The following is a 13,634-nucleotide window of genomic DNA, read 5'->3' as shown; positions in this document are numbered from 1 at the left end:
TATTTTTCCAATGAACACTATCCAAATTATGACCTTACTTCCCCCCCCCTCCCTGGGCACAGTTCTCTCTTTGCATCAAGTCCTAAGATAACAGGGATAGCTTTCTGGACACTCTTAATCCTCCCTGATGCCCAGAATAATGGGCTAAATGGATAAGAGCTTAATTCCTGAAGATCTTTTTCATATTCTACATTGTTCTGCATCATTCAGGGGAAGATGGGCTCTTGGTGAACACACACCCGGTTTGTTCATGGATCAAGGGCCCTACAGCTCCGTGATCTCAGTTGTCGCTACACATGAGCACTAGTCAAAGAGCATTTGAAAAATACAGATTCTCAGCCATTAATCTAGCAGGTCAGAATGTCAGCCCGTGTTTCTCCCATGGGGTGATTTAAGAAAACACACAGGTGATCCGCTCTGTCCTTTGCCCCGTGCCAGCTCTGTCCTGACAGGGTAATCCATTTCATACAATTATGAAACACAGAATTTTCTGGTACCTTTTGTATCTCGGGATGAAAGATTTCCCTTGGGCCTTTCTCAAACTTGTCCAGATTCATGGCACTGAAACAGAATGAATGGAATGAATTATAAGGGTAATGGAAGCTTAACTAATGTGAGGCGAGCCTCAGCTCTTCAGAACTCTATTTTCTAGAAAATCATGGTTGTATTCTCCCCATTTTAAAGTTGAAGAAATTGAAGGATTAGAAGTTAAATAACTGGTCAACAAAGCTGATTAGTGGCAGAGCCAGGAGTTAGCTGACTCCTTTTATCTGACTCCTGTTGAGGCAGGCTGATCATGAGTCCCAGTTCAACCTGGGCTACATAAAGAGATTCTGATATAAAAAAAGAAAGAAGTTTTCAAGTTTATGTTTATAACCCTGGGCTGGGAATGTGGTTTAGTGGTAGAGTGCTTGCTTAGCATGCATGAAGCCCTGGATTTGATTCCTCAGTACCATATAAACAGAAAAAAGCTGGAAGTGGCACTATGGCTTGTGGTATAGTGCTAGAACTGAGCACAGAGAGGCTCAGGGACAGTGTCTAGGCCCTGAGTTAAAGGCCCACCACTGTAAAAAAAAAAAAAAAAAAAAAGACCCTCCCCGGCTATGTTGGCATCAACTGTAGTGGTTTTAGTCTCTCTTTGACCCTCTTCCACCCTTCTCCTACTACTCCTTTTTTTTTTTTTTTTGGCAGTACAGGAGCTTGATCTCAGGGCTTCATGCTTGTTAGATAGGTATTCTACCAGTTGAGCCACACTGCTAGTACCTTTCTGTGTTGGTTGTTGTTATTGTTCTTGCTGTAGTCCTGGGGCTTGAACTCAGGGCCTGGGCACCGTCCATGAGCTTCTTTTGCTCAAGCTAGCACTCTACCATTTGAGCCACAATACCACTTCTGGCTTTTTCCGTTTATGTGATACTGAGGAATTGAACCTAGGGCTTCATGCATGCTAGGCAAGCACTCTACAACTAAGCCACATTCCCAGGCCTGTGTTGGTTATTTTTGAGGAAGGTTTTTGCCTTATGTCTAGGCCAACCTGTGCACACCTGAAGTGCTGGGAAGGACAAGCTGGTACTATAACAATCAGCTAGGATATCAGGTATGTGCCAACATACCCAGCCACTGGTTGAGATGGAGTGTCTCAAACTCCTTTTTGCCTGGGTTGGCCTTGAATCTCCATCTCTAGGTCTCTACCATACAGGGGAGCGGCCACACCTGGCTGGTCTTCCCCATCTTTAAAATCACACTGTTATAGGCTCTGGATAGAGCCTGCTCATACAAGGGAATGAAATTATAACAAAAAGAGAGAGAAACATCTAATCTTCAAAATAAAGAAGGAAGGAGCCTGGTAACTTTAGTGGAGAAAAAGATTCACAGAAACACTTAAGCCAGTGTAATTCAAAATATTACTTTCATAGTAAGTTAAAATGAACTCTTCCTTACAGCCAGCAAGATATCGCTGTGTTCAACAACAACAATAAAAATGTTAATCTAAAGCTGCGTGCCGGTGGCTCACACCTGTAATCCTAGCTACTCAGGAGGCTAAGATCTGAGGATGGCAGTTCAAAGCCAGCTGGGCAGGAAAGTCTGTGAGACTCTTATCTCCAATAAACCACTAGAAAACCGGAAAGTGGTGCTGTGTGGCTCAAGAGGTGGAGAGCTTGAAGAGCTGAGGGACAGCACCCAGGCCCAGAGTTCAAGCCCTATGACCGACCAAAAAACAAAAAAAGTTAATCTATTTGCCACTGTTTCTTTAACTCAAGCCTCAGACTATTCTGGAGAAAAATCTAAGGCTTAGCGCAGGCAAGAGAAGGCCTGCAATTTGGAGACCAAATCAAGTTTACAAATGGGATATAATGATTTTACTTCTTAATCTTGGTGCCACTTGATCAGCCAGTTACAGTCCTTAACTGATAGTCTGTCACTTGAAGACACATCCCGGTCCCTATGTTCCAGCTACAGGGTATACTTACCTGGGGACACTGAAACATCGGCCACAACCTTGTTCAGACAAATAGAGGGAAAGACTAGGGCAAAGGGCAAGCTTTGTCCTCTACGTGAGAGGGCATTAGTGAACAGCTCTAGCTCTGGTGCCACAGGACCTAGATTGAAATCCCTGCTTGGCAGCTCACCAGCAGCAAGGCATTTGCCAAATCGCTTTACCTTTCTGAAGCTGATGCTGATAAGAGAGTGGAGGGCTACTCATGGAGCTAATTTAAAGATTTACTGAGAGAGCCTGTGATTCATTTTGCACAGAGACAGACAAAGACGCTACTGTTAGCACGATGTGACATTTTAGCTGGTGCCAGGGGACTTGCTCCTCTGGAAAGGCAGCTTTCCCCAGGGAAGTTCTCCCCACCACAGCATGGGAGAACCGGGGGCAGGGAGGAAAAGGGGCTTGAGAGGCGGCTGAGCAGGGAGCAGGCAGATGTTCCAATCACTTAACTTTCTGTTTGGCAAAGAATAGGCACATTCTCCTTGGAGAGCCTTTGCTGACATGTGGGTTTCTATTTCAAAGTAGAAAAAAATGAAAGGAAACATATTTTTTGACTTTCATTTGAAAACCAAAGTGCCAAGTGAATGCAGGAGAAGAATAGTGGGCCCAGGAATGCAGACAGGAGCGGGCTTCAGGGCAGGAGCTCAGGCCTCAGCTCCAACATGGGCCAGCTGTGAGGTCCCACTCTCTCTCTCTGAATCCCTACTTCCTCATCAGTGAGGTGGGGGCAATGGCAGTCCTGCCTTGTGGGGCTGCTGTGGAGACTACATGGGGGTATGTGCCAACTGCTTGGTGGGCGTGGCATGCTGCCAAGGCTCAATGGAAAGCTAATAACTAGAATGGTCCCAGGAACGGGTCTATCCAGGCCTGCCGCCCGAGAAGTGGCTCCACTCACCAGAACTCACCTTAAGATGGACTTCACAGAGAGTGTTTTTGTAGGACTGTAGGGAAGGCATATTTTCTGGGTACCCTGGAAAAGTCAAAGCACTGAATCAGTGATGAGTCCAGAAACTTCCATCTCTGAAGGATCCTCACCAGGCCACTGACAAAACCAGGTCTGATCTTTCTCATTGCTCTACGAGAGGCATAAACACATGCTGTGCTGGGAAAGAAATCCTGCTCAGAGCTGATAGCATCTTCCCTTCCCTCCAACTCTTCAAGATACAGGTCCTTCTGTGAAATTGTGGGGAGCAGCTGAGCCATCTACTATACTTTCAAAGAGTAGCCCCCCAAGAGCCTCGGTGTTAAAGGCTCAGCCACAGGCGGGAGGCACTATTAGAAGGTGGTAGGACCTTTAAGGGGAGGACCTAGTGGGAGGTCTTAGATTACTGGTGGTGAGTCAGGGCACAGACAAACCAGGGCAACATGAGGCGAACACACTGCAGGCACGCAGGTGTGAGCTGAGCATTTCTGTTCACATAACTGTTGAGTGTGAGGCTACGTGTGTACATGGACACATGGACAGACATCTAGAAGAATGTTGTAAGATCACCTCTGAGTGGCTGGACTTTGATCCCTGTCTTTTTATAAGCTGTATTGCATGGATGAATTTTTTTTTATTTTTTTTACTGTCAGTGTGAATCTTTTTATAAAAGGTCTTTTCTGTGTTTAGAGAAGAAGCCCAGTACAGACACACAGATAGTTTAAAGTAGGGTTGTCATTTTGCTATTTTTCTAACTGCTTTTTAGGACCTAACAGAAGGTGAGCTCCGGGCTGGGTGAGAGAGAGCGCAGTCCAGCACTGTGGGGCTCTCTCAGCCTCCAGACTGAAGCCAAGGAGGGCTTCATAACCGACTTCTGCTAATATTTGGATCTTTGCAGTCCCTTCCCTCCCTTCAGCACTTGCGTTTGTAGCCAGGCAACACCTAGCTCTAGGTACAGGATTTAGGGCCTAGGTAAGAGGCTTTGAAGAAGGCCGGGGCCCTGCTCAGTACAAGGGACTCCTCCTGATGCCAGCCTAAGCCTCCTTCACAATGGTCCTACAGTTTAAACCAAGAGTAACTCCACAGTGGGGCCCTTGTTGGTTCCTTCTGCTTGGAGCAGTTCCCTGCTTCCTCTTCTACTCTGTATAGATCTCTCTTTCAATGGCACCGCACAGGAAGCTTTCCCTATCTCTCATCTGCAGCCAGGCTCCAGGGCGATTTGCCACCTTTGTTCTCTTCAGGGTACAGAGCACCATTTATAATATGGACAGCAGCTTCAGAGATGAAAATAGGTAAAAATTTCCTCCTGAATCTGTCCTATCCTCCCTCTCTCCCTCAGCACCTGGCAACCATTTAAGAGGATTTTTACTTCCTACAGGAAGAAGACACAATGCTGAGAACATGTATTCCAGACAGGCAGCGAGGGGGAGAAACTACCTTTTCCTGCCTCTGAGGAAAGGAGGAAGAAGGGAGAGGACTGGAAAACTAAGTGGCTAGATGTCAGGGCCTTCCCAGGACAGGACTTGGATGAGCACAGCAAGGTCAGTCCTGGAGCACCTAGAGCATCTGGGAAGAGGCCCACTTCCCAGGCATCCATGCCTTTCCCAGAAATGGGAGCTTCATGTGACATTTGTCAGAACCTGGTGAAGGGCAGAGGTGAGGTGGCTGCCAGTGTGGGTGACCAAAGAGATCACACTGTGTATAAAAGATGACACTCCTGCTTTCTGACATGTAGCCTATGGCTTGCAGGAAATGGTTGAGAGGCTCAGAGACTAGCAGAACCCTGGGACTAAGCCCAGGAGGGATATCATGAGAAGGAGCTAATGCTGGGGGCAGGTGCAAGACCAGTTAGCGCTCAGGAGTCCCTAGTTCAGAGATCAGACAGTCACTCCACAAAAGAAAATCAGAAAAAAGGTGGAGGCCGTGTGCACCCAAGGTCCTCTTCTGCTACCACAAGGCCCAAGTAGCCAAATACCAACCTCAAGGGGAACAGGAAGAGGAAGAAGCCTCCGAAAGACTGACTCTCCAGAGACAGAGGCATCTCAAAGCAAATACTGAAACCGTTAGAGAATGGAATGCTGCGATCAACAATCAAATAAACAAAATAAAACATAACTAGAAAACTGCCTGCCTGGTGCAGAAGATAAGAGGCTCTGGAGGAAGCCATGGCTACCTCTCACTAGCTCTCACTGAGCTGCTGCTGAGAAACCCGGCATGGTCTCCTTTGCTGTGGCTTGGGCTCTGCATCCAGTTCGGCTGTGCCCATTGCCTGATGGGCCCAGCTACGGTGGCACAGGGAGTGTGCGACACTTCTCTGCAGGAAATAATTTACTAGTAAGATTCAACATCTAATAGATTTTTACTCCAAACTTGCTTTAAAAAGGAAAGCCCTAATACATACCATTGGAGTTTATGTAGGTAGAGGCAGCATAGCTCAGAGGGTAAGCCAAACTCTGGTGTCATTTATTAATTTGCTTTGCTAGATTGTAGGTAAACTGAGGACACAGAAGACATGTTCTTAACTTTCATCAGTGCACACTTGAGTGTGAGAAATGATATGAGTCAGAGATTTACAAACAGAATTAATTATGTACAATGGTGGCGACCTTGAGCTGTGGCGTTGGCTATGTCATTTAATCTCCCTGACTGCAATGGTATCTACTAAGGTAATTGTCTAGAGGACTTAGTATAGCACCTGGCATATGGTAAGTGGTCAATAAGTATTAGATTGTATTGTTATTAGTATTAACTATTTTAAACCACTATAAAAAGTTTCTAATTACAGTTTGATGTGCAATTTGTCCTGGAGAGTCTTTCTGGGATTTTTGAAGTTGCTACTTTTTTTTCTGTATGCATACATGCAGAGGTGTGTGTGTGTGTGTGTGTGTGTGTGTGTGTGTGTGTGTGTGTACTTTTTGGAATACCATACTGTCTGTAAAAATTCTCAAGGGAAAAGAAATTTTTAAAATGAGTCAAAGACGAATTTGAGAATTAGCAGGAAGAGCTGAGGAAACAGGAGAAAAGGCAGCCATGTGTGTCCTGAGTGTCTCCAGGTGAAAGGGATTAGCTTCCAGCTTACTGCTCCAAGTAGGTGTTTGCAAACCCACCTTGCATTTGCTAGTTCATCTTCAATTATTCTTCTAACCCGTACAACTGATGAAAGGTGGAGCCTAAGGCAAACCCTAGCAGAGTGGTGGCTGTCATAGTTGGCTGAGCACTGTACAAAGACAGGAGGAGCACAGCCCAGCACTTGCTCTGTTGGCTGAAGGTGAGCCAATTCACTGCATTCAGTGTCAGGTAAGGTTAATAACCTGAAACCTCTACAAACCAGACTTCTGTCTTCCCAGAGGCCAGGACAGAGAGAAATGAACCCATCCCATTAGTGGCTTATAGATAAGGAAGAAGTTCCTCCTAATGTCAGAGCTTGCAGTCTTATCTCAGACTAGAATAATCCTGAAATATCCAAACTGCCAGAATCTCACAGAAAAAGGTTTCGCTAGGCCTCTGCTGCCAACTATGGACAATGTTGCCAACTAAACTTTGGATCGTGAGGAGACTGCAAGGGTAAGCCAGGCACTTACTGTTTTCCTCCAAAGAATTGCACGGTATTGAGGGACACGCTGATTGTTCTGGTCAGAAAGAGTCACAGACAAGAAGAAGGGGCTCTTCTCTGCATCATTCCCAATGTAATTCTGATGGACTGGAAGAAGAACAGGTTTAGAACAGTGAGAATATAGCCTGACAGGTTCCTGGAGTCACCCTTATCAGGGGACGCAGCTTAGCCCTTCAAGCATGCTCAGGGATCCAGAATAATCTCCAACTGGTTCACGAGGAGCCAGCTCACCATCTCTAATCATGTGCTCCCCTTCCCTTGCCAGTGGTTGGCTCAGCAATGAACAAGTGACCCAACACTGGCCAATGAGACAGGAGGAGACCTCTTATCAAGGGGCTTCTGAAGCCGGTTTCTCACTCTCGAGATGGCCTCCCTCCACTGGACATAGTAGTTCTTAGAAGTGATGCCTGGAATTGCCACAGCCATCTTGTAACCCTGAGGAGGGCCAAGGTGCCACAATAAGGATGGCAAAGCAGAGGAGGGGGGAAGGGCCTGGATCCTTAACCGCCCTGGACCTTTGAAGGCCTTAGCTTGAGAGCCCACCCTTGCTCTACCCCTTCTTGTTTAAGCCAGTTTGAGTCAGGCTTTCTGTTATATGCAGTCGGTGACGTCTACACTCATAGCACTATTTTTCTGTGAGACCACTGCTGTGTTGAGCACTCTGTTGCACACCTACACAGCTTTCTTGCTGATTTCCTTCTTTATAAGTGCTTCTCTACTCCCCTGCCTACTCATGTAAATTCTGCCTGGCCAAATACATGAACTTCTTAGAGTAGTACTCTAAGATTTCTTAAAGGATAATCAGAAGACTTTTCTTAAGTGAACTGAGAAGACCTTCTCATTTCATAGTCCAGGCAACCTATTTTCTACAAATGAGAGCATTAGCTCAATAAGCATTTTCTCTAACTCATTTTGATCCCACAGTCTTGATGGTCCTTCCTCTCCAACATCTTGTCACTAACCATCTTGTGAGTCCTTCACTCTAAATGTACAGTGTCTAAAAGCTAACAGAAATTGAGTTCTTGGGGGTGCTGGCTATGGGCACATCTCATTGAAACTTCTGTTCAAACCTGCTAGGCAGGGACTAGTAATACCCCACTTTACAGACAGGGAGACTGAGTCTCAGTGAGGTAGGGTAACTGCGTAAGGTCCTGTGGTGTATCACAGCAGAACCATGGTGCAAGCCCATTCTACATGAGCCTTTGTGACATGACCTCACTATCGCACACTGCCTGGCAGATGGTTTTTCACTGATGACTAAGTGAGCCAGAGCCTACAGTAGAATGCCTGCAGTGCTACAGGAGCTCTGGGCACCGATTCTCACCCCTGGTGCCTTCAACTAAATGTCCAAAAGTCACTTTAGGTAGAGAGCTTACTTTGCACATTTCAAAGTTGTTTTACTAACCTAAATTTCTTCTTCTCTAGGTACCTATTCAGATGACTGAATCCCCTTTAACTCCCCAGGATTAGAAGTAAAAAAAAAAAGTAGAGAAAACAAAACAACCAAAAAAGAAGAGAAAGCAAAGCCAAAAATCAAGGGTACTCTTAAGGCTGACTCTGAGCTGCCCCCTTGACCTCTATCAGTGGGCTGCCTATCCTGAGCTGCATGCTCACACCAGGCCCCACCTTGTCAGCACCTGTTTCCCCCTGAGCATCCTTCTTCCCCACCACCATGATGGCATAAATTACCTTGTCCTAAGAAATACTTGAAATACCATCTGGTGTGGTACTCTGGGTTCTCTAAGTGCACGTCTGTTCTTCGCCAAGTACCTGGCAGAGTGGTTGCATTCTGTAATGGAAGAGTTGTGCTATTAAGAGACTTATTTAGGAAGGAAACCAGAAGCTGGCAATGAATCTGAAAACACCATTGTTCAAAACACACACACACAAGAGCTGTCACCACGTGTCCTTGTTAGAAGACAGTACACATTCACATCTCAGAAGAATTCTGGAGGTCTGCAGGTGCAGGAGAAAGCACGGAGTGGCCTGGTGAGTTCTAACCTGAACATAGGCACCTCCCCTTTTCTGATATCCAGGCTTCACAACGTTTGGGGCTAGTGTCTCCTAGCGTGCCACCATTCGCTACTTCACCACAGGCATATTTTACTCAAATCCATATGCTTTGTAGAACTTCATACGCATGTAATAAAAAGTATCCAACTGATGTGAGGAATGTGTTTCAATACAAGGAATAACTAAAATCCAAAGATATTCAATATGAATGCTTTGCTAAGTTTTATGTATTTTTCTTACCGAAGCGAATCATAGTGCACACACAGTTTTGGAACCTGCCTTTTCACTTAGTGTATTTTCCCATGTCAGTAAACACACTTCTGCAATGGCAACCTTAGACAGGTCTTGCTACATAGCCCAGGCAGGCTCAAACTTCTTGTCTTAGCTTCCCATGGGCTGGAACTCTATATAGGCAGGCACCACTCATCCACAATGTTAATATTAGTGGTCCTGTTCTAAATTATTATACAGATGCAATAGAACTCATTTAAGGATTGTAGATTGTTATAAAGTTGTGAAGAGCATCTAGTGTCATTTTATGCACACTTAGTAGTCCATATCTAGGGTAGATTCTTAGATGTTGAATTGCATTGCCAAAGGACATGCTTCTCATCAATGATCTATATGGTACCAGTCTGACATGTAGGAAGACTGGTACAAAATCAGAGTTCCTCAGTGGAGGCTGACGTGCCATTTCCCTAAATGGCTTGGCATTGTCTGCCCCATTTAAAGCAAAAATATCATCTCAGTGTTGTGTGCATTTTGTGTCTGTATTTCAGATGGATTGAACATTTCCTTCATATTTATTACCCATTTACACTTCTCCTCTTATGCATTATCTGTGTCAGATTCCCTATCATTGTATGGGCTGTTTTCTTAATTATTGATAAAGTACTTAAAATAGATGGAAAACATTTTTTTCTGACTGAATTTTTCCTTTTCATTTTGTTTACAGTGATTTTGGCCATTGATATATTTGAATGTTTTTCTCTTATGGCTCCTATCTTTAGTATCATGTTATAAAATCCTTCCCCATACCACTGTCATTGGAACTATTTACCTCTATATTCCAGATGTCATGAAAATTTAACTCTTCTATTTCATTCTGTAATCTGTCTAGTGTTTATTTTCATGTGTGCTATGGCGTATAGATCAATTTCCCCTGGAAATGTATCAACAGACCCCACTGTAATTGTTGAGTACTGTCATTTCCAGCCTTTATGAGGCTTTGAATACCTTTACAGAAATGTCTGAACTGTCCACAGCTCACTGTGCAAGCTTTCCATTTATCTGAATGCCTGGATGCTGCTCTCTTGGAGCTCTGTGGCTATCTACATGGAGCCATGTAATGACCACCCACAATGAGGGCACAGGCTTTTTAATGAACTTGCTGCTAGTGATCTATTACATATTTGTGATAGGTTTTGTGATCATACCAAAGAATTTCTGTCATGATCATATTGAAGAATTTTGCAAAGAGACCTCAGGAATGAATATTAAATGTTATCAGAAGCCTTTTTTTTTTCAGGGAGAGGCAAGTCTTGAGAAAGCAGGTGAAATGAAGGACATCCTGGTGATGTAATGCAGCACACATAGCAACAGCTCTTCCCACATTGAACAGCTCTTGGGTTTCTGCAATCCCTCTCCTAGCTGAGTGTGTACTGTTTGTTTAATAAGCAATGACTGATGTATAGAGTTGTTCATGAGATGAGCTGCTTCTCTGTAGTCATTTCTGTCTTGCTTTCAGGCTTGTGTTGGTTTATGACAGAAATGAGGCGCTTTTTGTCTTTGCCATCGTCCGGAAACACTGACATTATTGAGCGCTCTAAATGCCAAGTATCAGGCGAAGCACTTTACATGCATTATCTCCAACGCCCGCCAACTTTCTGAGATTCTATTTTAACTCCCTTCTTCCGGTGAGGAAGTGGAAACAGAGGGAGTGTAAGTGTGTCGCCTAGGACGCAGAGGTAACCAGCGGCAGAGCTGGAACTGAAGCCAGTTCTCATTTCAGAGGTGCTTTCTTTTCTTTTTTAATCTTAGCCATTACATCATCTTTTGTGCCCTTCTTTATGTTCTGTCTTTTTAACCTGTTTGGGAGTAAAACTGTGGGTTCAAGTTTTTTTTCCTACATCATTGTGCTGTTTGGGGGTTTTCTTGATTTTTTTTAAAATAGCTATTTCTACATGTATGTGTATATTTATATTTTATTTAGAAATCATTTTAAGTGTGCATAAAAGCTGCTGATAATGTTTTAGTACACTGGCTTGTTTGATCTGTCTCTTGCAAGGTTTTGTTCTGTCTCTGACAGACCAGATAGTCTGTCTGTCTGTCTCTCTCTCTCTCTCTCTCTCTCTCTTTCCCCCCTCCCTCACACACACATATACATCTTTTTTTTTCTGAACCATTCAAGGTATTTTCTTACCTATCCACAATGCAGCTTTATCATGGTCTGTGGACTGAATATCCACATGATATCCACATGATAATTTCCCATCTTTATTCCAAACTAACCAGCTGATTCACACATAAACCATTTTACCCTGTCATTATATGATCATTTTGTAATCATGTCTCTTCAGGGTCCCTTTACCTGCAACATTTCTACCATTTCTAGACACTTTTAGACATTTTTCTGACACGGACAGTTGTGTTTGGTTTTGGAGGCATTGAGGTTTGAACTTAGGGCTTTGCACTGGATAGGTCAGTCCTCTACCACTTAAGCCACATCCCCAGTGACAAGGACAATTCTGAAGAGTGCAGCGCTGACCCTTCCTTAGTGTAGGTGGTCATGATATTTGGGTCTGCACACCTGGCTGGAACAACAGGCAGGTGAGGGTTGTCCTGAGCATCTCAAGATAAGCACACTCCCGCTGCCCATCATTTCTCTGTTCATCAGTTCTGACTGCCTAGTGGAGATGTGCCTTCTTCATTCTCACCTACTGTGGAGACTCAAGAGGATTTCACTCCTAATGGGATTTCCATAGGACTCATACTGACAGCCACCCATTGTCTACACAGGGCCCTGGCAGGATTTCTGGTCCACAGCTCTTTCCACTATGCCACCAGGCAGGGTGTAGCTCACCGGTCAGCATCAGCCACCAGCTGACCACACAGAGGGGAAACCAGCTCAGGATGCTGGCCTGACTACTTCACTATGTAATCTTGTATATTTTATTTTGTACATTTTAAAACATTACTGTAAACCAGGAGCAGTGCTTCATACCTGTAATCCCAGCTATTCCAGAGGTAGAGATTGGGAGAATTGCAGTTTATGAAGTCAGCCAACACAAAAAACTATTAATAAGTTGAGCATGGTGGTATAGGGCTTGTTATCTCAGCTACATGTGAGGCCATAGCTAGGAGGACCACAACACGAGTCTTTTCTGGGCTAAAACACCAGACTCTATCTAAAAAATAACTAAAGAAAAACAGGACTGGGGACAGTGGTTCAGACAGAGGGCTAAGGGTGGCCATGTGGCGTGGGCGGGTCTGCACAGGGGCACAATGCAGCCAGCCTGGCAGAGGGGAAGAACTGCGGGCAGTGGCATGGCTCATTCACCCAGCACAAACTGTTAATCATGAGGCCTTTTTTTTAAAAAATTTTATTTGAGGCCTTTTTTTTTAAGGGATTAAAAAGATACCTATTTAACTTTCATCTGCACTGAATACTTAACTGAAATAGAGGAAAAAACCCAACACCCTTAAAGTTGTGAGTCTCACAGAGCAAGACACTTTCTGTCCCTTGTTAACTGCACACACAATAAGGTGCAAAGACGATAATACACACAGGAGTTCGCAAAATAAGCAGAGAGTAAGCACCTCCTGCCTCCCAGAACGCCAGAAGGCCAACTCTGAAAATAAATGCTGGCTTCCGATGGGCACAGCAGCAGAGGGCAGTGTGCAGCCAAATGAGTTTTTTTGGGTCTCCACCCTTGCCACCACCTCCCGGGTCCACACAGAAAACAGTTTCAGCACCACAGACAGCTCCCACGTTCATTTTCCTGTTATTACGGCAGCACAGGCCCAGAGAGAGCCAGTATTCTGACTTCCCCATCTCCAATATCTACCCCTCTTGCCTGCTCTTGAACTTCACAGAAATGAAATCACAGCAGGTGCAGTCAGGTGAGTCAGGCTCTCTGTCATGTCAGGGACATCTGTTACTCCTTCATCAGTGGCCTGTTCTTTTTCATCACCACATGGGCCATAGGATGAATGTCACAACCCAGATATTATTCTCCAGTTGGTGGACACTGGAATTGAGTGTGATTTTCACTAAGTGCAAAGCCAACTGGGTGTTACTGGCTCACATCTGTAATCCCTGCTACTTGGGAGGCTGAGACCTGGAGGATTAAAGTTCAAAGCCAGCCCAGGTAGAAAAGGCTGTAAGACTCTAAGTAACCATTTTTTTTTTTTTTTATCGGTTGTGGGGCTTGAACTCTGGGCCTGGGCGCTGTCCCTCAGCTCTTCAGCTCAAGGCGAGCGCTCTACCACTTGAGCTACAGCGCCACTTCCTGTTTTCTGGTGGTTTATTGGAGATAGGAGTCTCACGGTCTTTCCTGCCCGGGCTGGCTTTGAACCGCGATCCTCAGATCTCA

General features: G+C 44.8%; 1 protein-coding gene across 4 annotated transcripts in view; it reads right to left on the bottom strand.

Moving 5' to 3' along the window:
• Garnl3 (GTPase activating Rap/RanGAP domain-like 3) overlaps nt 1-13,634 on the bottom strand; it is a 114,356-nt gene that overhangs the window by 54,792 nt on the left and 45,930 nt on the right. For all 4 annotated transcript variants that reach the window (XR_001175245.1, XM_013021323.1, XM_013021325.1 and 1 more), the window contains 4 exons: nt 8,716-8,815; nt 6,995-7,113; nt 3,397-3,461; nt 498-561 (listed from right to left, as the gene is read on the bottom strand). Coding sequence is in view for 3 of the 4 variants with exons in the window: in XM_013021323.1 (XP_012876777.1) it covers nt 498-561; nt 3,397-3,461; nt 6,995-7,113; nt 8,716-8,815 (348 nt within the window). In the remaining variant the exon portion in view is untranslated. The remainder of the gene's footprint in view (nt 1-497; nt 562-3,396; nt 3,462-6,994; nt 7,114-8,715; nt 8,816-13,634) is intronic.

The sequence above is a fragment of the Dipodomys ordii genome, unplaced genomic scaffold (assembly GCF_000151885.1).
Source record: "Dipodomys ordii isolate 6190 unplaced genomic scaffold, Dord_2.0 Scaffold55, whole genome shotgun sequence".
Classification (NCBI taxonomy): domain Eukaryota; kingdom Metazoa; phylum Chordata; class Mammalia; order Rodentia; family Heteromyidae; genus Dipodomys; species Dipodomys ordii.
Note: the sequence above shows the minus strand (reverse complement) of the source record. Positions and strands in the feature narration are given on the sequence as shown.